We start from the raw sequence: 26,273 nt of genomic DNA, 5'->3' as shown, positions 1-26,273 counted from the left end.
AAAGAATCTGATACGAAAGCTGGTAGGAGTTGCTAAATCTTTGACATCTAAGAGTTACCTGGTCTATTGATGTGTCTCTCAGGAACAGAGCTGGGTGGCGATGAAGAGAGGAGAGCTCTCAAGAATGCATGGCCCGAGGTTGTAGGACTCACTGCAGAAGATGCAGAGAAGAGGATCAAAGACGACAAACCAGAATCTCACGTCCAAGTCGTCCCACCAAATCACTTTGTAACAGCTGATTATAACGAGGGACGTGTTCGAATCTTCATAGATTTATCTGGCAGAGTGTTGAAGGCTCCGGTCATCGGTTAGAGAAGAAGCTTTACTAAATAATGGTGGTCTCTTCTTGTTTGTAGATGCATCTTAATGAATCCAATGATACATTTCTTGCCAAAACATGTTTTAGGCAGGTATCCGAAAGGTTAGGGGATCGCGATAAGTGAAAATCGACAAAAACGAACAAGATAATGTAGAAAACCTCTACCTTCATGTTTCAGAAACGAGAGGCTAGTTAACAAATGCGCCCCATTTAAATGTTTGCTGTTGAATTATGTCAAGAAGAATAACAGGTTAGCTGGGAACAAGAGTCCCAACATAACCAATACCCACAATGAAGAATGTAATGGCCTGTGGGTAGATGTAAAAGAAGTAGTTGTTCTTGCCATACCTCAGGTCGTAACATGCACATACGAAGAGATACAGTGCCATGCCAAGCTCAGGAAGAAGAATCCTGATACAAAACGATGAAGTTAACGATTAGCTATCGAATAACTGAACTAACTAAGAGTAGCGAGCTTTCGACAAAGTAGGTGTGTAAGTCTTTCACGACATTTCAAGCATGAGAAGTTTTGAGACTCTGAAAGAGATGTTTGCAGTGTTCACCAACAAAATCGATAGACATGTGCTGCAAATTAAAGAAGGTGCGGAAATTACCTTCCGGAGATGCTCAATCGAGTTTGCTTGAGAGGTTCCTCTGTTTTCTGTTCATTCAATTTGCTTCCTAGTTTCTTGGTGACTACCCATTCATTCACTTTACCCGTCTCAAGCAGGCCGGTCCACACAGCTCTCATTCGATGCATTGACATGACGTTCTCGAAGAAGATCCAGAATAATAATAGATGAAATGAGCTGTATTCAGAGAGATTGGTATCAGAAGAGAACTTAAGCAGCATTACAGCAACTACAGAATGTGTCTACTGAAAGCATAAGGTCCAGACCTTGGAGTTCCAACTGAATTCAAGATGGTAATAGTTGTGGGGATGTAGACCACACCCCATGTAGAAACTTTGACCTCGGGTACAAAAACTGAAGATGGTATGACGACACAGTAGAACATAAATGTCACGGTATGGGATATAATCCGCCGAACGATGAAAAAGCTGTATATCAGATAGATTTTCTTCCTTGGTGATACTTTCTGCAACATCAAGAAGAACAAAACATGTTAAATTACATGAAGACAGATGGATCCAATGATCATAAATTTGTAACCTTTGTCTTTAGTATCTCTTTGTGGATCTTCCTAAACAAATTTGCTGGACCACAAGACCATCGAAATTGCTGACTACGTAATGCCTTCAGTGTACTTGGCAATTCACTTTTCACCTGCAATAGAAGATTAAGCTGTCATCGCTTTAAAGGAAACAGAGTTGAATTTGCAGCTTCAGAAAATTTTTAACAGCTATAACTATGGAATTGCCCAAAATTGTGATTCATTATATGGATTGGATCATGAATTTATCAATTCGTGGTACGTGATCAGGTAATAAACAAACTCGTTTGTGGGCATCGTTTATATTTAATACAAAATAATGAATTGGACATATTAGGTGAAAAACATGTGATCTCTTTGTTTACTCAAAGACAGCCCGGGATTCTGCTACTAGACCTTTAAGGCATGATAATAGTGAAAAGAATACCATATGGTTCTATGATTATAAATATTAATTTCTCATTGTCTTTGAGAGATAAGTGAAATCATTTACCCTCTTTTCAATGACTAAATATAAGAGAAAAATATGACCCAGGTAGGTTATATATATAAGCATTCCTGTATAGTGACTGTTTAACAAGCAACTTGTTTATGCTTAATCTTTTATCAATATCACAACTTTCAGATGATAAAAATATTAATTGTGCATTATCAAATGAACTAGTACCTTAACATTGCCTAAATAGACAAATTTCCAACCACAAAGAGTTGCTCGTACTGCTAAATCCATATCTTCTACGGTTGTTCGATCTTTCCAACCTCCTGCTTCCTCAAGAGCTGATATTCTCCAAACACCAGCAGTTCCTGATGAGAAAGTGAAAAATAATATGCCTGTAAATGCCATTCTATAATTTGGATTATCTATTTGTTTATTCGTTATATGATTGGTTGCCCTAAATTGTCATTATCTAGATAAATAAGTAGCCGATTAAGCTCTTGGAGTGATTGAGATAATTGAGCAAGATAACAAAATGAATTCAAACAGCTGAAGCAATTTAAACTCTCACAAGCTCAGAGAAGAGACAATCTCTTATCTTTTAACCTGGCCAAAAATTACAGAGAAAAATAAAGGCAGTAAAAATGAAAATAAATAGGTAGAGTAACGCAAGGTGTGGCACATTGTTGCAGGTATGGGTCATATATAAGTGTGATATTTCCCAAGATATAAATTTTAAATTATGTCAAAAATGAACTTGACCATCTCTAAGTAAGCATGAATTTAGGAAATACTTTTATAGGTATAGGATGGATTTTTTTGACTTTGATATGTTTAGATATCCATGAAAGAAGAAAGTTGCCTGCTCAAATTCATTAGGTCTAGTAGCCATTGCACTTTTAGTTCATCAGTGGTCATATTTAGTTCAACAAGGTGCATTTGATGATGATTGTTGAGAAATTTATTATGGTTTACACTGGTAAATGGAAAAACATTTTTCATATATGCCAAAGGAAATTCAGAAATCTTAGATGATTACTTACCATTGAAGCCAAAGAAGGAGTGCATTGTTGAACCCGATTCTTGTTCAACCTTAAAATGGTAGTCCATTGACATCTCCTGTATTCTTGTCATCATACACTCATTGGAGTTCACTACAAGATCATTGCATTATTCTGTGAATTAAACTTGCAATATTTAATTGTATAAATTTAATCAACCAAAAAGATACCACTGGAGGAAAAAGAAGACTGAATTCACCCTGAAATGGAAAGCCATTTCCAAGGTAATTGAATTTTAATTTAAAGAGTGACCTCAATATATGAAGCTAGATATATGGTTATAACAATAGATATTAGACATCTAAGTAGTGCAAGGACTAGAATCTTAGTAACCCAATCAATACAGGCCACAAAATCAGAATGATTATGTTCATGCACCGGTTCCCTGTGATTGGCCCTTCATCTTCTTTAACATAAAGTACATCATAATTTGACATGCTTTTATATGGCCCATTCCACATATCTGAATTACAACATCAAGATCACAAAATAACAACATTCATATGAGATGAGACATTGAGAAGGCATATATGAATGTCAATTATGGTGGTCAAAACTTAACCACAAATGACTCATACCACTACAACTTCAAGTATGTCAACCACGAAAGCCTTCAAAAAATAAGCATTTAAACATTGACTCTTCTAGCTGTAAATATCAGGTTATATATTTCCTCATATATCTTGATTCATATGAGATGAGACATTGAGAAGGCATATATGAATGTCAATTATGGTGGTCAAAACTTAACCCCAAATGACTCATACCACTACAACTTCAAGTATGTCAACCACGAAAGCCTTCAAAAAATAAGCATTTAAACATTGACTCTTCTAGCTGTAAATATCAGGTTATATATTTCCTCATATATCTTGTAATCTTATTCTTTCTATAGAATGAAGTGACCAAAATGTTTTACATACCAAATTTCCATCGTGTTTGCACGAGACAAATATCTGGATTGTGAATGAGAAAAGGAACTGTTTGCATCAAGAAATCTGCTTCGGGTTGAAAATCAGCATCAAAGATGGCAACGAAGTCACAGTGACCCACATAACTGTGCTTCATCCCTTCTTTCAAAGCACCTGCTTTATATCCATGTCTGTTGTCCCTTATCTCATACTTTATGTTGAACCCTTTGCCTTTCCATGTCTTGCACTCTAGCTCTACTAAATTCTATAGCTTGAAAACAACAAGACACATATTAAATTGGTGAGTCTGAACCTCCAAAGAAGCCAATTAAAGAAAGAGATGAACAGTAGATCACAAACTGATCTAGTGAGATACTACTTTTTGTCAATATGATCCGTTCTCAAATTTGAATTCAAATGATAGTATGACCGACCTTTGTCCACATTACCAACTTATAGTCAGTATACAACAGTACCCAGACAATATATAGCTAACTTAGGAATTACAGAATGGAACAAGAAGATCTGTATATTTTTTGTTCTTGAATAGAAGTAGTATATAGAGCCTCATGGTTCTTCATAGGTCCAAATCATAATGTGAATCATTAAACTTGACAAATACATAGTCACTTTGTAAAGGTCATCCAATATGTCTGAAACTAGCTTATCTAGTTAATACATCTCCCAACACATAGGAAAAAAAAAAAAGCAATTGTAACATTTGACATTTACTTGGTAGATGAAACTCATTGTATTGTTGCATTGCACTTAGGAGGTCATTAATGAATGTGTCATAAGTATTAGAAAAATTCTAAAAAATAATAAGCAGCATAGCACTCGCATATTATGCAGCACTACACAGTCTTTAGATTGGGATTAAGGATTCAGAGTCCCTTATTTATGGTTTTGTCATTTACAGTGGCACTACACCAAATTATTAAGATAAATCCCACATCTGAAGAAACATGAACCTAAAGAGTGAGATGCTCTGAAAAAATCCCCAAGTCATTTACCGAACTCTGATTTGAACATCAAATGCAAGGTTCCAATACATGTCGATAAGGAGGCAATGCTCTCATTATTCACCTGGATAATGCTAAAGGAAGAAGGGGCTAATGATATTTGTAATGTCAGATTCTGGAGGCTGCTAGCTCATAGCATGTTGTCTGAAAAATAAAATACCAATGAGTTGCTCTTTGATGGTGGATAATGACATACTACCCGAAGAAATAGCTCATCTGATAACAGGCCACAATTATGATTCAAACAGGAGCCTTTTGAAACGATTCTAAACACAGAGCCAGGGAGACCCACTGGCCCAAACCTTAAAAGAGTCTTATTGAGGAACCAAAGGCCAAAGGTCTTCACATGACTCGGAAGACAATCTTGGAATTTAGCAAGCAGCCAAAAATTGACTGCATCTTTGGGAATTTACTGTGTACAACTCATGCGCAGAAATAAAAGAAGAATGGAGAGCTCATAAATAAGAAAGGCAACAATTACCTTGATCTCTGGATCTGTAGAATCGTCCAGCACTTGGATGATGATGCGATCCGATGGCCACAAGAGCCCGCAGGCAGCCCCAATAGAAAGCTTGTAAACCTGTAAGATAAAAGAGATTGAGAGAAGACGAACAGGATGGGGCAGACAGAGGAAAGGGGCAAAGAAAGCAATAACCAAAGAAACTAGCTATTATTGGAGAATGCTGCGCAGAAGAGTAGGGGAAAGAAGGAAAGGCCTCACCTGCTTCTCATTGTACATGGGGAGTTGCACAAGCACCATGGGATAACCCACCTCCATGTCCTCCCCCAGGGGATGGTACTTGTACCTCCTCTGCGGCCTCCACCGGAACACCTTGGCGAAGAGGCTGGTAGCGCCCATCAAGATCTTCTCCGAGACGAGCATCACCGACATGAGCATGCACAGCGCCACCGCCACCTGAAGCACCGGCGCCACCACGTTGGCCCTGACCTGCACCCACGCATCCGCGGCCTGCTTCCATGTCAAGCTTAACTTCAGCTCCTCCAAGGAAGAAGAAGACCACAGGGAGGCCAATACGCCCAGGACACTGCCACTCCACGGTGGCACGCTACTGTCACCGGGTACGCTGGCTACTGCAGGCCGAGAAACCAAGTGCCAGTGAGGAGAACGCATCGGTAGCATGGAGGTAGACGAAGCATCACTACCTTCCATGTAACTCCACTTCCCGGTAGCCAGCTGGAAAAACTCCTATCATTCACTGGCCTGCGCTTCTTTTTGAGCTACTGTGTGTCTCCCATCTCTGTGGTCTAAACCAATAGGTAACGTTCGATCTGAATCCAACCAACGGAATCTGAGGTCAGGGAAGATCCAACCGGCTTCCACAGCACTACGCCCATCCACCAAGCTGTCCACCACATGGTTGGACATAAAAAGTAAAACATGAAACGACCGTGCTTTTATGTGGTGCATTAAAATACTCTTCCATCTCGTACAGCTTCATCCAAAAACACTTTCGATTCTTTCTGGGATCAGAGAAATCGAGATCCAACAAAAAGAAAACAAACGGGGAGTAATCTTTTAGACGTGAACAGTACAAACCTATAAAGATATTGAGATGTGGCTCGCATGATCCGATCTGACATAATGATTATGAAGCTGCATAGAACTAATTACCTTTAGCTTGACAACCGATAGAATGATAGGATTGGTTTGTGAGAATCCGGTTCGCTCACCATGCATCTCTCTCTTTGTCACAGTCGTCCGTAGATGACAATCCTAACATGTGGTGCGTATTTAGAGATGCATGGGGCAGACGCTGATGGGAGGCATCTATCATCAATGCATGGTTCATAGAGTAAATGAAACCGGAGAGAATTTATGTCACATATATTGATGTCAGTGGGTGTTACCGGTGCCGATGAGCGGAAAGAGCCTCTGCTTGTCCGATCATTGATGGCATGCTTCTGCCACTGAAACTTAGAGAATGGTCAAAGACGACTAGTAATGAATACTGTGTAGTATTGAAATGGCAGCATCACAATCAATTCACAAAACACACCGATGGTGGAGACAGACAACCAATGTAGACGCGAAGTCAACAAACAAATCATCGAAACCACAACCAAAAGGAGGGATGTGGAGATCAATTCGACTCCATTTGTTTCGTAGTGAAAAAGAATAGAAACTTCTTTTTGCTGTTCATCCTTGTATCTCTCATGATTAAATTCATTTTGTTTGTTGTTCTTAGATTTTTGCCAAAAAGTCGGCAATAATATGTGTTCTTATCAAAGTGGACAGAATTTAGAATCTCCATCCAATAAAATTTGCCTCAATGTCTCTCCTCTACTAATTACACTTGTGGTTGTGGAAATATGCAACTATAAGAGTCCTCGTACCAACACCAACAGTATACGCTCGTGAGGAGAGATCGAAAAGAAAGACTAACAAAATAGTCTTACACTAGTAAGATTGAAAGAATCGAATGGTATATAATGAGTTTAAACTCCTAAATCTTTATCGGGTCATGTTCTTTATCACTTCCGGTGCATCCCTGTACTCCCAAGTGATGACATCCCTTTGCCTTTCCATGTCGTCGAGGATGGCATTGGCATTCAGCAATTCAATAATCGTCTTTGTAATTAGCCGATGAACTCAGAGTTCATAGGAGCATTGCGAGACCAGCATATGCGCCGAGCAACAAAGACGAGAGTTTGCTGGTCCGGCCTCTCGACACCAATCGACATGTCCGCGAGCAACTTGATTTGTCCATCACGATCCGCATTCTGCTCATCCAGCAATCATTGTGTTCGAGAAACAGTGCTTCTTTGTGGCATTTTGTCAAAGAATCATACCCCCACCACCTCCCCCCCTTTCCTCATTCCACCGAATCTTTCTGTAGGGTTACTCGAGGGACCATTTCGTCGGATATATTACTTATAAATTGGACTTAATAATGGACAAAGATTAAGATTTTTTTCTCTCTTTACACTGACCAGGATAAGTTTGCGTTGAGAACTAATTGAAGTTAAACCTATATATAAAAGGCCAACTTCTTTATTATTAGAATATTAAATTAAACTTTGAGTGTAATTAGAAAATTGATTAGCATTGAAAGATCTGAAAAGTTATTTCAGAGTTTGATCTTTGTATGTCTGAGAGATAATTGGGGTGAAATATTGATAGAGAGATGTGAAATTTACACATATTTAGAGAGATGATGGTGCTGAATAAACTTATAAGCAAGTTTTTGTATAAATTTATCTCATGTAATTTTTTCTATGATATTTATGACATCAATCAATGGTGTGAGGAAAAAATGATTGCATGTAAACTCCCTGATCATAAAAATTATTATTATGTCTAAAAAAATTAATATAAAAATCTAAAATTAAATAGTAATATATTTAAATTTACGATGTATACCATTTGATGTTATTTAGAAAGTTTTTATTTGATTTACGGACGCATAGTCATCGGATCTAAAAGTTATAACAATACCGATTTATAAGAAAAATTAGATTCGTCTTTTTTAAGGGAAGACGAGAGAATATCAATAATCTCTAGTTCACATATTCGCGTGACTCAAGGATATAGAATTATATATATACATATATATATATATATATATATATATAATATTTATTACATCAATTATGGTTGAGGAAGAAAATGATTACATCAACTTAGTAAAGTCTCATCTCTCGTTGAAGTGCTTGTGGTGAGGAACACTACATGGTATACAGACCCAAAGCAACAGGCAATCCACTCACGTTTAGAGGTCTACTCCTCTGTTGGGCACATGACCCATTAGTTTAGCTCACAGTAGATTTTAATAACTCATAATCCACTTTAGTCATAACCTTTTTTTTCACTTAATCTAGATCTAAAAAGGGGGCTAGTGGTGACTACGAATAGGAGCTAAAAAATTACAGCAACGTGGTTAAGAAAAAGAGATGGAAAGAGTAGAAAAATAAGAGAAGAAAAAAGTAAAAGAAAAAAAAGGATAACTCATAGGTTGTTCTCAATTATCTAGGCAGTGTTATCACCTGATCATATTTACAGTGGACTCTTGTTGTGATTACTTGGAGAGATTTTGGATATTGTGTACAGTGATGTAATTCTTGTATCTTAGTTATTCTTTTGTGATTATTGCTTGGGTTTTAGGCAAGAGACTTTGAGATTTTTATATTCATTATTTTTATACTGGATTTTCTCTAGTTTGCCCTATGATTTTTACCCTTCACGTTGGAGGCATTTTTCACATAAATCTTAGTATTATATTTAATTATGATTTCTATTTAATTTTGTTGTATGTTATGATATACTTGTATTTATTCATATACAAAGTTTCTTTTTATTCCAATATTAGAGTAAGATTTTTTGTGGTAATTAATGTTTATGTTTGAACATGGATGTTGATAGTGTTTCTCACATAATTAGCTTAAATGAAAATAATTGAATGATATGGAAACCAAGAATGAAAAATCTCTTGTATTACAAAGATTTATATAAACATTTACTAGGGGATAGTAGAAAACTCATAACTATGACAGATGATGATTGGAAGAGGTTAGACGAAAAAATAATCGAGTTTATTCGATAGTGGCTCGATGACAGTGTTTTTCACCATGTTTCTACTAAAAGTTCTGCGTACTCTTTTTAGAAAAAGTTGAAAAGTCTCTATGAAAAAAAAAACGGTTGTCAACAAAGCTTTCTCGATCAGAAAACTTCTGAACCTGAGATATAAAGAGGGTGTTTCTATTGCTGAGCATTTGAATGAAATGCAGAGTATCACTAACTAGTTATCCTCTATATAAATGTCTATTGATGATGAGTTATAGGCATTGTTGCTTCTCAGTTCATTATTAGAAAGTTGGGAGACACTAGTGGTTTCTCTCAATAATTCTGTGCCAAATGATATTGTCACTGTGAGAGCCAAGTAATAAGCAATTTGTTGAGTGAGGAGTTGAAAAAAAAGAATTCTGTAACATCTCAGATTAATTCATAAGCACTTATTTCAATAAATAGAGGAACGTCAAAATCTAAAAATAAAAACGGTTCACGTATGGGTAAAAGTAAGTCAAGATAAAAAAAATATATTATTTATTATAATTATGGTGAGAAAGAAAATTATAAGAATTAATGCAATCAACGAGAAGAGCAAGAAAAAAAGAATAGAAGTGGAGTCTACAAAGTCAAAAAATAATACCATAACTATAATACAGGATGGTAATTATTTGATTTTATCTCCTTGTGATGATATTTTTTTCTTATGTATATCAGGATCTCGAGTAGGTGATTCATACATGTGCTTCTTATTATACTACATCAATACCCTTGTACTGATTGTTTGATTTGTAAGCAACATAGAGTTTCATTTATTAGTCCTACTTTGTATAGAAAAATGTATAATCGTATTTATACAGATATATGTGGTCCTTTGAGGATAAAACTCATGATGGATTTGTTAATGTTCCTAGTATTAGTGGTATACTTTATTTTATCATTTTTATAGATGATTTTTCTATAAAAGTTTAAACATATGCTATGAAGACTAAATATCATGCTATTAATGTCTTTAAAGAGTTTCAGGCTAAAGTTGAAAGGGAGATAGAAAGACAATTGAAATGTATAAGATAGATAATGGTGATGAGTATATAGGATTGTTTGATTATTATTGTAAGTTATATGGCATCCAACATGAGATGATAGTTTCTAGTATACCTCACCACAATAAAATTGTGGAGAGGATGAATCGCATAATGAAAAAGATCAGATGTATACTTTCACAGGCCAAGCTATCTAAAAAGTTTTAGGATGAGACTTTGAAGAATGTAGTTGATGTGATCAACTTGTCACATTGTACAACCTTAGATGGTAATGTTGCAAAGCATGTATAGTCAGGGAAAAATGTTTCATATAGACATTTGAAAGTGTTTGGTTATTATACATTTGCACACGTTCCAAATAATGAGAGGTCGAATCTAGATGGAAAGATAAAAGAATATATTTTTCTTGGCTACTTATATAATCAGTTTGGTTACAGGCTTTGGGATTCAGAAAAGCAAAAGGTGTTTAAAAATAGAGATATGGTCTTCTTTGAGGATCAAACCCTTGAGGATTTGAAGGAGGCACCAACCAAGACTTGTGCAGAAGGATTAGCATATTATGTCTCAATTACTCTTTCAAGGGTGATGGGGGAGATGTGCAAGAAGATGGTGTAGAGTCTAATATTGATCTATCTACAAGACATGTTAAGCAAGAAGAAGTTGGAGAGCAATGTTAACCTTCTATAAGATACTCTAAAGATGAGTATGTGATGCTTACTAATGTAAGTGAACCAGAGAGTTATAATGAAACAATTGAAAGTGAGCAGAAAAAGAAATGGTTAGTTGCTTACAAAAAGAGATAGATGCTCTGCAAAAGAACCACATATATGATTTGGTACAACTACCAAAGGGAATAAAGACCTTAAAAAATAAGTGGGTTTTAAGATTGAAGACTCAAGAACATAAAGGCTTTAGTCAAATGAAAGGTATTGACTTTGAAAGAATTTTTTCTTATATTATTAAAATATCTTCTATTCGTATTGCTTTTGGTATTACTGTTGGCCTAGACTTGGAGGTTGAGCAGTTAAATATGAAGACAACCTTCCTTCATAATAATTTAGGGGAGGAAATTTATATGGAGCAACCAAAAGGCTTCAAAGTCAAAGGTAAAAATTTTTTTATCTACAAGGTGAGGAAGAGCTTGTATGAGTTGAAGCAAGCTCCAAAATAGTGGTATAGAAAGTTTAATTCATTTATGACTGAATATGGATATAAAAGAATATATGTATATCAAACGGTTTAGTGAGGATTTTATTATTCTCTTATCTTATGTTGATGACATGCTTATTCTTGAAAAAATATATCTAAAACTGATAAGTTGAAGAAGAAATTGAATGAGTCCTTTACGGACATGGGGCTAGCAAAGCAAATACTAGGTGTATAGATTTTCTGTAATAGAAAAAAAATAAGAAGATTTAATTATCATAGGAGAAATACATCGAGAAAGTATTGAAAATGTTTAGTATGAGCAATGCAAAGCCAATTGGTTCTCCTCTTTCCGATCACTTTAAGTTGTGCTCAGAGTAGAGTTCCTGAAGTGATAAGAAGAAGAAGAAAATGCAAAAGGTTCATTATGCTTCAATAGTTGGAAGTTTAATGTACGCGTTAGTATATACGAGGTCGACATCACATATAAAGTGGGTGTTATTAGTAGATTTCTTACAAATCCAAGCAAAGAGCAATAGACAGTAGTAAAGTGAATTTTTAGATATCTCAATGGGAGTTTTAAGGTTTATTTAAGTTTTCGAGGTGGATCACCTGTGTTGACATGTTACACAGATGCAAATATAGCAAGAGATATTGATACAAGGAAGTCCTCATCAGGTTTTATACTTACTTTTGTAAAGGGGGTTATGTCATGACAATCCAGATTACAAAGGTGTATCACTCTCTCAACTATAGGGGTAGAATATATCGTTGCTATAGAGGTTTACAAAAAACTGTTATGGATGAAAGAATTTTTACAAGAATTGGAGCAGAAACAAAAAAACTATGTGGTGCATTGTGACAGTTAGAGTGTCATTCATTTATGCAAGAACTCAACTTTTCATTCCAAGTTAAAGCATATAGATGTCAGATACCATTGGATTCGAAATATACTCCAAAAAAAGTAGTTGCAACTTCAGAAAATTCACATAGATGATTATAGAGCAAACATGTTGATAAAAACCTTATCGAAAGAAAGATAGGAGATATGTCAATAGCTAGTTGACACGGCTTCACATTGAGAAGTCACGAGATAGTCTCCCTTATGAGTTGAAGGGGGAGGTTATTAGGCACATGACCCATTAGTTCAACTCATAATAGACTTTCATAACTCATAGCCCACTTTGACTATAACCCCTTTTTTTCTCTTAACCTAGATTAAAAAAGGGGGCTAGTGGTGGCTGCAAATAGGGGTTGAAAAACTACAGTAACATAGTTCAGAAAAAGAGAAGGAAAAAGTAGAAAAATAAAGAGAAAAAAGAAAGGAAAAAGATAAGAACAACGTAGAGGCTGTTCTCAATCATCCAAATAATATTATTTATCTTAGGTTAGATCAGATTTATAATGAATTCTTACTATGATTACTTGGAAAGATTTATAATGAATTATTCTCTTGTGATTATTGTTTAAGATTTAGACAAGAGACTCGAGGATTTATATATTTATTATTCTCATAGTAAATTTTATCTAGTTTGTCCCATGATTTTTTTACCTTTCACGTTATAAAAATTTTTCACATAAATCTTAAGATCCTATTTAATTATAATTTTTATTTAATTTTATTATGTTATAATCAGCTTGTATTTATTTATTTGTATACAAAAATTTCTTTTTATCCCATTCCCGATGGCTTCGAACGTCACCCTTGGCAGCCAATAACAAAGTTCTACCACGGAAGCCAGCACTCCCACATATATGAGACGTAAGCATCCCCGTACTCCGCAGCCAACGCAAAGAAGATTAGAGTTCGACATATATGAAAAGCCTAATTCTAAGTTATGTAAGACTCAACCTTATCAATTCTACAAAATAAAACCCTAGTAAATTGACTTAAATGAATGAGTTATAAATATATTATCTATAATCATTTTCAAAAATAACAATGAAGCCGACTCATGCAAACTACCATAATCATATATAAATATATAATTACATGGTTGGTTACACATATATCATATATAACTATGTTCTTCATTTGGAGAAAAGCAACCTAAGAAACATACTACTTATAATGTCTGTGTTCACAGATGCTGTATGATCTGCTTCAGCGAAGCATAAGTGCCTGTCACTGCAACCACAGAGCCAGCCACAATAATTGCTACTATGCACAGCAGTTCATAACTCCATTTCCTGGAGTTCTTGAAGATTTTAAGGTAACACACACAGGGCAGCACCATCGTTGCTGTGCTGCTCAGAAATGAACCTGTGAGCGCTACGATGTCTACAAAAAATGGAACACTTAACGCCACAGCCACTGTGGTGATCACAATACCAGTTCTGATGACGAGGCTAATCAACCGATGCTTAGATACGTGCAGCCGATCTTCGATGGCACGAGCGATGGGTGTCACCAGCAAAGCGTACTTCACGAACGGAGTGATGAGAGTCGTGCAGATTGCTATCTTTGAGCTCAGTTTCCCAGCTTGAAGGTTTAGTGTGATCTGAGACTTCAAGGTTTCACCGTACATCAGGTAGCCTACTGTTGCCATTAAGCTGTAGTTGAGAGTGCAGAGTGTAAAGGTGATGAACAATACCTGCAGCATGGAACAAAGGGTAGCCAAAACTATGACACCCGCAGTGATATATGGGCAAGAGGGAAGGAATATTAATGGCATCAGCTTAATTACCATGGGGAACATCCTTCTGTCTTTCATGGGAACGTATATGGTGGGGAAAACGGCATGACCACTATAACAGAAGGCGTAAAGGCTGACAGCAGTGGGAATTCCAGTCCAGTTTAGAAGAACTCCTCTCTCGTGGAATCCTACGCCATCGACTGCTCCAGCCCAAAGAACAGAGGCTACCACAACGAGGGAAGCCAACACTCCACCAAGTGACACATAAGACAGTAGATCTAAGCTCCGCAGCCATGTCGTGGGCAAAATCACAAAAGCTCCAAGGAGAATGAACGCTTGTTTACCTCCAATCTTGAGTCCAGCAATCACGAAACTTTTACGTGGGAACAGCTTCTCCATGTTGTCACCTTCTAGTATCAGGAACTCGGTCGCCACAAGATACAGCTCCAGATACAGGAACACGGACACAAGGATCCTTCCCTTGTGCCCCAAGGCTATTTCACCTATGTCGGGATAAGTCTTAACCAGTGAGTTCGAATCCATGCAACGTTGCAGCAGTATCCCTGTGTAGCAGCAGACGACTGCGATAGTCAAAAGAAGTATCATGCTCAACCAACCCCCTTGAGACACAGCATAGGGAATCGACAGTATTCCGAATCCTGCGAAACGTAACTCTTTGATGTAACTAGAGCACATTGAACATACAACATCAAATAAATGCAAGTGCTGAGAAGGAAAGCATGGGACCTGAGAGTGCATTGACAGCATGGAAACTTGTCCTCCAGAAGCTTGTGCCAGTCTTCGGAGGCAAATCACACTCCATCTGCTCCCTTAGGGTGATGCCTTCTTCAGTGGTGGTTTGCGCGAAATGGCAGGTGGTTCTTAAAAGGGAGGAAGGCAGCTTGTCGAGCATGAGTTCAATTATTGGTGATGAGTAGATATCCATTAGAAGTAAAAGATAGAAAGAGAAGTGTGCTACTTCAGAAAAGAAGGAAGGCGAAGTCGACATATGCGGGAAGGGACTTGCACTTGTGAGCTGAAACTTCAGTGCAGAAGAACTTGTGGCAGTGATGAAGCTGTCCGTAAAGATAAAATGCTTATATGCTGATATAGACCCATCTAACGCCACTGCCCTGTGTTTTCTGGGCATCCTCATGTTGCTCAAGGCACTATGGGACAATCATGCTTCGATCAATCTATTTAAATCAGACAAGCTAAAGAAATTATTTCTCTGGTAAATAATCCTCTGATTCGTATGGAAACAGCTATACGTACTCGCAGATTTCCGTAATATATATCTCTGATCATTCGATACAGGCATCAATTTCAGCTTCCTACATAGTTTGGAAACATGACATTATCCCTCAGCTCAACTCGTGTGCGTTGTTCAATGTGATGGAGCTTCCAGTTTTGCTGGAGTAATCGAAGTTACAAGATTATTATGCATTTTGCACACTTCTTTACACAAAACTATTCTCTCTCTCTCTCTCTCTCTCTCTCTCTCTCTCTCTCTCTCTCTCTCTCTCCATTGTTTACGTTCTGGTGCTTCCAAGTTTATCTTGAAATGAAAGCCGTTGTTGAAAACCCACGAGCTATTATAGAGACTTTGAGATGATAGTCGGCAATGCCGTTCTTGAAATGATGGTCACAATCAACCATTAAGCTTTTAAAGAGAAAAATGAGATCGTATCCATGAAGATCTTGTGATGCATTGCTTTTTTATTACAAGGAATTAAATTCCTTACGCAACTCGTAGTTCTCTTTTGGTGAAAGGTTGGTCACACCTTTTCTTCTGTGGAAAATGGCAGCTAATAACAGTTCCTCGAGGCCTAGCGAGGCTCTGCAAATAAGCACTACATCTCGAAATAAGATCCACATGATGTGTCGCACGAAGTTACTTGAGGGTGATATTGTGGTTAAATTATATTCTCTCTCTTTTTCTTTTAGAAAAACAAAAGCCAGGAGTCTGATTCATTCCAAAAGTTGAGGTGATCCAAGAAAGAGAGATGAGGATGGAAGAAAAAGAAAAGAAATTAAAAGACCAGAAAACGATACGCTCAGCAGCAACATGAGAGGAATCCAAACAGTATAAAAAGAGAATCCAAACACTGACGAGGAAACCTCTGTGTTAGCTTCATCATCTTGCACAAAACTTGCATACAATCCAGAAGAAGGGTTGCTTGTGGAAGAAATTTTATGTTCTCCATGTATGCATACAACATAAAAGAAACCCAAACAGCCTTAGGAGATCTTACTAAGTATGGAGCACTCTCCATGTTTGATGCAATTTATTGCATACTATTATTTAGCACTTTTACGCCCAAACGAGACTTCTTTAAGGCTTTTATAATACTGCACTAACCAGTCTAATATCTCAACAGATATATTATAACTCATTTCATAATTTATGAAAGTTCTTTTAGGGCACAATTTATGTGATTTCTAGCTTCGATTGTAATAAATATGGTATAGTAATTATAATTGTACCATGCATCATGATGAATCTCTAATGTTATCTGATCAGATCACATGCAACAAAAATATGTGCAGCCCACCTAATAAGACACATTATGGGACTTCAATTTTTTGTGAAGAATATTATATTGTGTAATTATTATTTATTTATTACATCTGATTTATACTAAACCCACAAAGAGCACCGATGAGACTAAATCGCCGTCAGACGCCCCATGTTAGTGTAAACAACTTTAAGCCGTGGCCTCGGAGTCGACGCAGATTGGTTCAGGTCCGGATGATGGGGGATCTCCCTAGGATATTCCTCGAGACTGCTGAGGTGGCCGATTGCATTAGTTCGATCGAAACAGGGTCGTCGTTTCCTCCGGGAATAGGCTCCTCGCCTAGGCATTTAGTGGGAGACCTCCGTCTTCGCACCTACACAAAGGTCGGGTCGGGGGAGCTCGGCCCGACCCCTCCGACGATCAAGTTAGTGAATAGTCACAGAGGGTTTTTTATCTATGTTCGTGTCTTCCCTCCCATTTAGAATGCGAGGGTATTTATAGGGAAGCTTACTATTTCTTGATGTGCCCGCTTGCATGGGGCAGACTCGTACTCCTGGTAGCATCTGACACTGGTGTTGGCATGGCGTGAAGGATCGAGTCTGAGCAAGATGTTTAATGTGCCTCGATCGACGTTTCGATCCGTTTGACCAAGTGGTGTCAAGTCAACTAAGACGTCATATGGGACAGTTGACGTCAACCCGAATCTTATCGTCGTTATCACCCTCGTCACACCGATAATTCCCCACCACCTCCGTTGGTCGGAGCCGTTTCTCCTGCCCTCATCAACGTGGCATTAACTCGTACCCGCCCTCGAATCGATAACCGAAGCGATCATGGAAGTTGTTCCAAAACACTGTGGGCCCCACCTGCGGTTCCCCGCAGCTCACGGGGACGGGTAAACGACGCAGGGTAGACGAAAGCAGTGCGGGAACAATGATTTGTTTATAGCAAGCAAACCTTGACGTACATTTTAATATTAATACATCAACATTATATATACATAAACGCACACCACTGTCGGGCCCACCTGTAGTTTCCGCCCCTCACTGAGACGGGTATGTTCACGAAGGGTAGACAAAGTGGTGCTCGAACAATGATTTGTTCATAGCAAGCAAACCTTCACCCAGCTTTTAATATTAATACGTTAATATTATCATATATATATATAAATAAATAAATAAACTCGACTATAAAACGATGGCTCAGAATCCACGGACGAACGGACGAGGTAGAACGCGTTGTAAGCCGACCTCGTTCAACTTTCGAGGTATGGCGATTCCTTTCTTTTTTCGTTTTGTTCTTTAATTGCGTCTTTATTTTCTTGGTTTGCCGTTGTTGGAATTCTCGGATTCTGGTGGGAAAACGAAACGATTTGGTTCCTTTTTTAGTTTCTTGCCTTTTCTTTTATTTGCCCTAAGGTCATCATTCCAATTGCTTGCGCCTAACTTATGTTTTCTTGATTCTTTCTTGATAGGTTCCTTTAATTTCATTAGTTGATGGAATTAGATCTCAAGTTTTGATTCTTGATTAGGGTTTCTGTTTATAGTCGACTCATTGATAAATAAATAAGAAACAGGAGGGTGTCAGCGGATTTAAGGCTGTTATTATAGGTTTGCGGGAGCATTAACGAAGGAATTTTGGTGGTGAAGACCGAGCGAGGAGATGGGCGATCATGTGGTGTTGCACATTGACCGGCTGACGACGATAAGGAAGGACGGTTCTACGTCTTCAGCAGAAGCTGCCCGTGGTTCAGATCGAATGCTTTCCGCCGCTCCGGCTGCCAGCTCTGGTGACAAGAAGGTAGAGGAGAAGGACAACAAGGTTGGTGAGGAAGAGGAGCCTCTAATTCAGATGGTTGACTGCCGTATATGCCAAGATGAGGATCATATCAAAAACTTGGAGGCCCCTTGCGCTTGCAGTGGCAGCTTAAAGGTACCACTTTGTCTCATTTGCTTCAATTCTTGCTGCTAATTGGTAGTTTAATGTATAATTCGAAACCAGTGTAATGCAATTGAAATTAATTGAGGACGGTGTTTTTTAAACTTCTAGCATTGCAGTTGTGTTCTTCAAATAGGTAACTATTATGGGCATTTTTCTCTCTGCTATATGATCATATGCATTTTTGCAGTAAATGGCTATGCCATCCATCTATGTTATGTCAATTGGAGAGGACTAGGTTTCTATATATTGTTAAAAGTTTTTATGGCTGTCTTTCTTGTGCTGTCTTACAAGTTGTTATCAAGATTATCATCGTAAACATGTTTTCTTATTTAAGAAAAAAGCATGTTTTAATTGGTAGTTTAATGTATAATTCGAAACCAGTGTAATGCAATTGAAATTAATTGAGGACGGTGTTTTTTAAACTTCTAGCATTGCAGTTGTGTTCTCCAAATAGGTAACTATTATGGGCATTTTTCTCTCTGCTATATGATCATATGCATTTTTGCAGTAAATGGCTATGCCATCCATCTATGTTATGTCAATTGGAGAGGACTAGGTTTCTATATATTTGTTATAAAGTTTTTATGGCTGTCTTTCTTGTGCTGTCTTACAAGTTGTTATCAAGATTATCATCGTAAACATGTTTTCTTATTTCAGAAAAAAGCATGTTTTAATTGGTAGTTTAATGTATAATTCGAAACCAGTGTAATGCAATTGAAATTAATTGAGGTCGGTGTTTTTTGAACTTCTAGCATTGCAGTTGTGTTCTTCAAATAGGTAACTATTATGGGCATTTTTCTCTCTGCTATATGATCATATGCATTTTTGCAGTAAATGGCTATGCCATCCATCTATGTTATGTCAATTGGAGAGGACTAGGTTTCTATATATTTGTTATAAAGTTTTTATGGCTGTCTTTCTTGTGCTGTCTTACAAGTTGTTATCAAGATTATCATCGTAAACATGTTTTCTTATTTCAGAAAAAAACATGTTTTAATTGGTAGTTTAATGTATAATTCGAAACCAGTGTAATGCAATTGAAATTAATTGAGGACGGTGTTTTTTAAACTTCTAGCATTGCAGTTGTGTTCTTCAAATAGGTAACTATTATGGGCATTTTTCTCTCTGCTATATGATCATATGCATTTTTGCAGTAAATGGCTATGCCATCCATCTATGTTATGTCAATTGGAGAGGACTAGGTTTCTATATATTTGTTATAAAGTTTTTATGGCTGTCTTTCTTGTGCTGTCTTACAAGTTGTTATCAAGATTATCATCGTAAACATGTTTTCTTATTTCAGAAAAAAGCATGTTTTAATTGGTAGTTTAATGTATAATTCGAAACCAGTGTAATGCAATTGAAATTAATTGAGGTCGGTGTTTTTGGAACTTCTAGCATTGCAGTTGTGTTCTTCAAATAGGTAACTATTATGGGCATTTTTCTCTCTGCTATATGATCATATGCATTTTTGCAGTAAATGGCTATGCCATCCATCTATGTTATGTCAATTGGAGAGGACTAGGTTTCTATATATTTGTTATAAAGTTTTTATGGCTGTCTTTCTTGTGCTGTCTTACAAGTTGTTATCAAGATTATCATCGTAAACATGTTTTCTTATTTCAGAAAAAAACATGTTTTAATTGGTAGTTTAATGTATAATTCGAAACCAGTGTAATGCAATTGAAATTAATTGAGGTCGGTGTTTTTTGAGCTTCTAGCATTGCAGTTGTGTTCTTCAAATAGGTAACTATTATGGGAATTTTTCTCTCTGCTATATGATCATATGCATTTTTGCAGTAAATGGCTATGCCATCCATCTATGTTATGTCAATTGGAGAGGACTAGGTTTCTATATATTTGTTATAAAGTTTTTATGGCTGTCTTTCTTGTGCTGTCTTACAAGTTGTTATCAAGATTATCATCGTAAACATGTTTTCTTATTTCAGAAAAAAGCATGTTTTAATTGGTAGTTTAATGTATAATTCGAAACCAGTGTAATGCAATTGAAATTAATTGAGGTCGGTGTTTTTTGAACTTCTAGCATTGCAGTTGTGTTCTTCAAATAGGTAACTATTATGGGCATTTTTCTCTCTGCTATATGATCATATGCATTTTTGCAGTAAATGGCTATGCCATCCATCTATGTTATGTCAATTGGAGAGGACTAGGTTTCTATATATTTGTTATAAAGTTTTTATGGCTGTCTTTCTTGTGCTGTCTTACAAGTTGTTATCAAGATTATCATCGTAAACATGTTTTCTTATTTCAGAAAAAAACATGTTTTAATTGGTAGTTTAATGTATAATTCGAAACCAGTGTAATGCAATTGAAATTAGTTGAGGTTGGTGTTTTTTGAACTTCTAGCATTGCAGTTGTGTTCTTCAAATAGGTAACTATTATGGGAATTTTTCTCTCTGCTATTTGATCATATGCATTTTTGCAGTAAATGGTTATGCCATCCATCTATGTTATGTCAATTGGAGAGGACCAGGTTTCTATATATTTGTTAAGTTTTTATGGCTGTCTTTCTTGTGCTGTCTTACAAGTCGCTATCAAGATTATCATCGTAAACATGTTTTTTTATTTCAGAAAAGCAAAATATTTAATATTTGAATAGAGTTTCTTCTGAATGAGCCCACTTTTCTCTTCCTGCATCTTCTACTAGTAGCCAAACTGGTTTTCTTCTATTGTTTTAGAACACAACGCTTGGTGTACATCCGATTCTTCTTTTGTATTGATTGTGAAGTCCTTTAAGTGGAGAGTCTCTGAACATAGCAATAAAGAACAAGCAGAACAAAATTCTAGATGATTATTCCATGATTGATGTAGGATTGTTGCACACAGGAAGGAAAACCACAAAGGTAACTACTAGGCGAGGACATGGCAATCGAGTGGGCCTTAGAGAGACAAGAGAAGAAGACGACTTACTCTCAGTTGATTTCAGTTAACTAGAATCTTGGAGTGGTTGCATGTCTCGTATCATATTTGCACATTAATTATTTCTCGCCAAAAGAGCTTCAACTTGTACTGCTTGAAACCAAGTCAATAAATTATGGTTTATCCTATACATGACCAGAAAATTTTCATAATGTCTTTTGGATATTTGTTATTAAGCTTCAGTTTTCTAACATCTGGTTGTTCTACTAATACCTTGAGATAATTGTGCAGCTCCTGTACTTGAAATTTGACTTCATGCTATTTATGCAAAATCATTGAAACATTTTTAAAGTTATAATAACTGTTGATTTTTTGAAAGCAACTGATGCAAACACCATACATTAATGGTGTACATAATGTACCAAATGTTTGAACTTTTTGTTCTTTGTTGCTACTTTTTCTTAAGTCTTTTTCTGTTTCATTTATGTATAAGTTGTTCTCATTTGGGCTATTCAATATGTAGTATGCTCATAGGGCATGTGTGCAGCATTGGTGCAATGAGAAGGGTGATATAACATGTGAGATCTGCCATGAGGTGAGTTGCAGTTCTGGTTGTAGTTTCTCAGTATTTTTCTCACAATATGTGTTATTTATTTCCCTTAGATCAAACAACTTACAGTTCTTTGTTTCTTCTTAATAAGATTAAAATGTTTCTTTTGTAAAGACCATGTTTTTGATATTTGTTATTAGAGTTTATTTGTTGATTCTCATATTCTTTGATCTCCATTATGTTAATTCAGTAGGAAATCCATATTAATCCTACTTCTTATCCTCCAAGTTCATGTGTAACAAAGTCAATTATTCACTCATAATTTTCCCTATAATAAGACTCAACTTCTTATTTCATCTTCGAAATGCAGATATGAGTTTCTTATGTATAGTGTGTATCGGTTTGACAAGAATAATGTATTCTCATATTGGTTGTAATAAGAATAGCATTTTGTATCTGAAATGCTTGTTAATGGTTAGCACTTCCTGTGATTTGCAGCAATACAAACCTGGGTACACTGCTCCGCCACAAGTCCACTCTACTGATGCCGCAATTGATATTAAGTATGTTATCTTCATAATTTTTGTTACACTATTATTGGTCTATATTTTGAAAAAAGGACTGTAATTAATTTGTTATCTCAAAAAACTGCAGTGGTGGTTGGATAATTACAGGTTCTCCTTTGGATTTGCATGACCCACGTATACTGGCAATGGCAGCAGCACAGCGCCACTTAGTTGAAGATGAATATGATGAATATGCACCAAATGCTAGCGGTGCTGCTTTTTTCCGCTCTGCTGCTCTAATAGTAAGCCCTTTATATGCAGTACAATTGGCAATGGTGCTTTATTCTTTAGTGCCGCTCTGCTGCTCTAATAGTAAGCCCTTAATATGCAGTACAATTGGCAATGATGCTTTATTCTTTAGTGGTTCCCTTGCAATATATAGCTCCTTAGTGAAAATTGCTTTTGGAGCTTTTGGGCTCTGCCTGTCTAGTGTACCATTTATCAGTTATTCTCCAAATGAAAACTGTAGTTGTTTTCTTAGGTAACTTGCAAAAGTAGACACTTCTGTCAAAATTTTCTGACACCTTGCTTTTGTGAAGCTATGAGGATGATATAAGAATCCTTTTTGAAGAGAACGATGTTGTGGGAAAAGGAGATAGTTAGCTTATCATTGTTGATTGGAAAATCTCAAGAAGCACATTGGCATGTTCTTTTGCTTTTGAAAAGGATCATATATCACTGTTTGATATTATTGTAACTTAGTCCCACAAGCAATACAATTCAATTCTCTAGGGAGGATTTTAAGTTAAACTTTTGTTTTCTAACTTCTTGTCAAACTATCCTTGTAATTTTCCCAATCTTTTCATTTGTTTCAGAGGTTAAATTACATTATTATTTGTCTCTGTAGAAGCTAGCTCCATTTTGTTGTCTTGTGCAGATAACTTTTTGACCTCATCCATTCTGAACTTGTTAGTTCTCATCTTAAGCTATCATTTAAATGGTTTGTCTTAAAATAATCATGTGGCATGGTATTCATATTGTTTTGTAAACCTGAATGTTTTAGTTGTGTACTTACTGTTTTCTCAAATGTTGCAGTTAATAATTCTATTGCTGTTGAGGCATTCATTGACCATTACTAATGCTGATGGAGATGATGATGATGCTTCCACCTACTTTTCAGTTAGTAAAAATTCAGAAACTATAATTTTCTTAGGTTATATCTTGTTCGAAGTCTCAATAACATATAATTTATTATTTTCAGCTTTTTCTTTTACGGGTTGCTGGATTTTTGCTTCCATGTTACATCATGGCTTGGGCCATAAGTATCTTGCAACATCGAAGGCAAAGACAGGTCAGCAACCTCTTAAAACTATAAAATGCAGGCACATGTTTGAGCATTAGGGATGGGATTTGTTTTCTCCTTACTGTGTTACCAAGAATGTGGTTGAACTTTTTAATTTTCAAAGGCCAGATGGAATCACACTTGGAGAAATCAAGTAACCATATTAGTGTAAACAGGAAAGTAAAATTTTGGTTTCTGCTCTTTGTTACATAATTTTTTCACTCTTAAAGTAAAATCATTGTTAAAAATAAAACTTGATGATTATTGTGGCCATGTTTTAAAGTTTTTGTCCAGCTGTCATTTACGTCTGACCAACATCCAACAAATCAAACAATTTGGTAGCACTGGGTATCCTGATTATATTTTTTATCTACTTAAGTTGTACTGGGCAGTAAGGTTGCGGTCCTGATTAGTATCTCGACGTTATGCCAGTTCAATAAAATTTTGAAATCACTATGAGACCAGTATTTATAACCTTAATTGTAACTATCGGTTTACATCTTGGTTCCTGCTTACAAATTCATGCATGAAAACCTAGCTGCACTTTGACCAAATCAGGTTAGAAGCCTCACATAGTGTGTAGATTAGTTTTCATCGAATGGTGGACACAACCTATGTTAGCTCCACTTTAACCAGTCTAAATCTTGTATATTTTCTGTTTTGCAAATTAAAGCTTGGACTTTTTTAGTTGCAATTGAATTGTATCCAAAAATTTTATCATACTTCACTCTTTAGTTTAATATGGACTGTGCATGCGACATAGAATTATTCGTTGAGTCTAGCTGAATTGAATACTTTTGTGATCCGATGGTTATCTCATTCCAAGTGATTGATCACTCTGATACTTTTCTTTGGGAACTGATAGAAGTGTTTTAGTTGGCATTGTTAATGGCAATCACTGTTTGAAGATCTGTTTATTTAAATCAAGAATTTGACCCACATACATGAAGCTAGTGTATTGTTGGATCCTGCACTCTCCTCCATAATACTAGTGAAAGATGATTCGTTTCTTTTTGTTTCTTAAGGTCGTTTGTCACCAATTTTGCTGAGATTATATATATATATATATATATATATATATATATATATATATATATATATATATATCTGACCTGACATTACTTTGAATTCAAATGCTCAGGAAGCAGCTGCCTTGGCAGCAACCGAAGTGGCATTCATACTGCAGTCTGGACGTCAACAGGGCTTGCACCTCACATTAGCACCAGAATCCCCTGCTACTCCCCAACAAGAACCACATCAGCAGCAGTTATAGCTGGAAACCTCCTTTCATTAGGCTATAAGTTGATCCAAAACAGAATTTTGGTCCATTTGTGTCAAGACTTTGTCATCTGAGCCACAGGTTTTGATGACTGAGATCAATAATCTTTCTCTTCATGCATGTGACTCCCCTGTGATCACATGATTAAAAGGAAATAAAGCGATCTTTCATTCCTCGTACACTTGCGGCCTTGTGAGATGTGTCCATCATATGATCTGAAGCCTATAAAAAAAGACATTAGATCAGCCCACAGCATTTATCAAGTATCATGAAATCCTCGAATGCATGCGTGAACTCTGTGTGATAAAATTAATTGAACAAAGATGCTAGTTATATTATCATTTCATTGATAATATGGATGCTGACTTGTTAGCAGTTCATCAAGGTCGTGTTCTCCAAAGTTTCTTTGCCCTCCCAAGTGTATGTCGTCTCTTTCTTTTCATAAGATTGGCTCCAAACTCTGTTTCCTCTAATGGCAGTCCCTGCTATTTTCGTTACTTATGTTTAGTTAATATAGCAAATCTTGCTATTGTCAGTATATTTCTGCTAAATATGATTTTGTCAAAGCATGCATCCTTGTATCTAATTCATGATCTCAGGCGCATATATAAATAATCACTTGCCATTAATTGTGCAAAGAAGAAGCTCTGCATAAACCTTGGCACGAGGTTTGGGTTGCTCCACCCTCCTTGAGACATTTTAGGAGGTTACAACTAGAAACCAGATCTCATGACATTTCTGGCATTGATGAGAACCAATGCAAGTCCAAGCGCAATATTGTGTTTAATCCTTAGGACTTAAATGCTTGTTTTATGTAGAACTTATAATCATATATATATATATATATATATATATATATATATATATATATATATATATATATATATATATCTATATATCATACAATAAAACTTAATGCTTGCATGTTCAATTAACTTATAGTTGATTGGATAATTTTCCAGATCGTTAAATATTTTATAAGCA

At 36.3% G+C, this 26,273-nt stretch overlaps 3 protein-coding genes across 6 annotated transcripts; 1 reads left to right on the top strand and 2 right to left on the bottom strand.

Moving 5' to 3' along the window:
* Nucleotides 1-470: 470 nt before the first annotated feature.
* LOC103992140 (probable glucomannan 4-beta-mannosyltransferase 9) lies at nucleotides 471-6,286 on the bottom strand. 2 transcript variants are annotated; one of them, XM_009411737.3, is made up of 10 exons: nucleotides 6,087-6,286; nucleotides 5,644-6,014; nucleotides 5,404-5,502; nucleotides 3,913-4,165; nucleotides 2,972-3,082; nucleotides 2,160-2,296; nucleotides 1,492-1,605; nucleotides 1,218-1,417; nucleotides 934-1,128; nucleotides 471-730 (listed from the first exon to the last, which is right to left on the bottom strand). In XM_009411737.3, exons 1-10 carry the CDS (start codon nucleotides 6,091-6,093, stop codon nucleotides 571-573), a joined length of 1,647 nt encoding a protein of 548 aa, XP_009410012.1. In that variant the 5' UTR covers nucleotides 6,094-6,286; the 3' UTR covers nucleotides 471-570. The 2 variants fall into 2 exon arrangements, with proteins under 2 accessions (XP_009410012.1, XP_009410011.1); XM_009411736.3 differs by having other exon boundaries at nucleotides 5,644-6,286.
* A 7,303-nt stretch (nucleotides 6,287-13,589) lies between these two features.
* Nucleotides 13,590-15,122, bottom strand: LOC103992139 (amino acid transporter AVT1I). Of its 2 annotated transcripts, XM_065158750.1 has the most exons (4): nucleotides 15,020-15,116; nucleotides 14,617-14,931; nucleotides 14,324-14,520; nucleotides 13,590-14,230 (listed from the first exon to the last, which is right to left on the bottom strand). In XM_065158750.1, the coding sequence occupies exons 1-4, from the start codon at nucleotides 15,093-15,095 to the stop codon at nucleotides 13,718-13,720; spliced, it is 1,101 nt and encodes a 366-aa protein (XP_065014822.1). In that variant the 5' UTR covers nucleotides 15,096-15,116; the 3' UTR covers nucleotides 13,590-13,717. The 2 variants fall into 2 exon arrangements, with proteins under 2 accessions (XP_065014822.1, XP_009410010.2); XM_009411735.3 differs by having other exon boundaries at nucleotides 14,324-14,931; nucleotides 15,020-15,122.
* A 2,846-nt stretch (nucleotides 15,123-17,968) lies between these two features.
* Nucleotides 17,969-25,468, top strand: LOC103992138 (uncharacterized). Of its 2 annotated transcripts, none has more exons than XM_009411731.3 (8): nucleotides 17,969-18,058; nucleotides 18,402-18,723; nucleotides 22,136-22,207; nucleotides 22,661-22,725; nucleotides 22,817-22,970; nucleotides 23,764-23,847; nucleotides 23,930-24,019; nucleotides 25,152-25,468. In XM_009411731.3, exons 2-8 carry the CDS (start codon nucleotides 18,454-18,456, stop codon nucleotides 25,281-25,283), a joined length of 867 nt encoding a protein of 288 aa, XP_009410006.2. In that variant the 5' UTR covers nucleotides 17,969-18,058; nucleotides 18,402-18,453; the 3' UTR covers nucleotides 25,284-25,468. The 2 variants fall into 2 exon arrangements, with proteins under 2 accessions (XP_009410006.2, XP_009410008.2); XM_009411733.3 differs by having other exon boundaries at nucleotides 17,974-18,058; nucleotides 18,368-18,723.
* Nucleotides 25,469-26,273: the final 805 nt, after the last annotated feature.

Source organism: Musa acuminata, chromosome BXJ3-7 (assembly GCF_036884655.1).
Source record: "Musa acuminata AAA Group cultivar baxijiao chromosome BXJ3-7, Cavendish_Baxijiao_AAA, whole genome shotgun sequence".
Taxonomy (NCBI): Eukaryota; Viridiplantae; Streptophyta; class Magnoliopsida; order Zingiberales; family Musaceae; genus Musa; species Musa acuminata.
The sequence above is the reverse complement of the archived record's forward strand: the minus strand, read 5'-3'. Positions and strand labels throughout refer to the sequence as shown.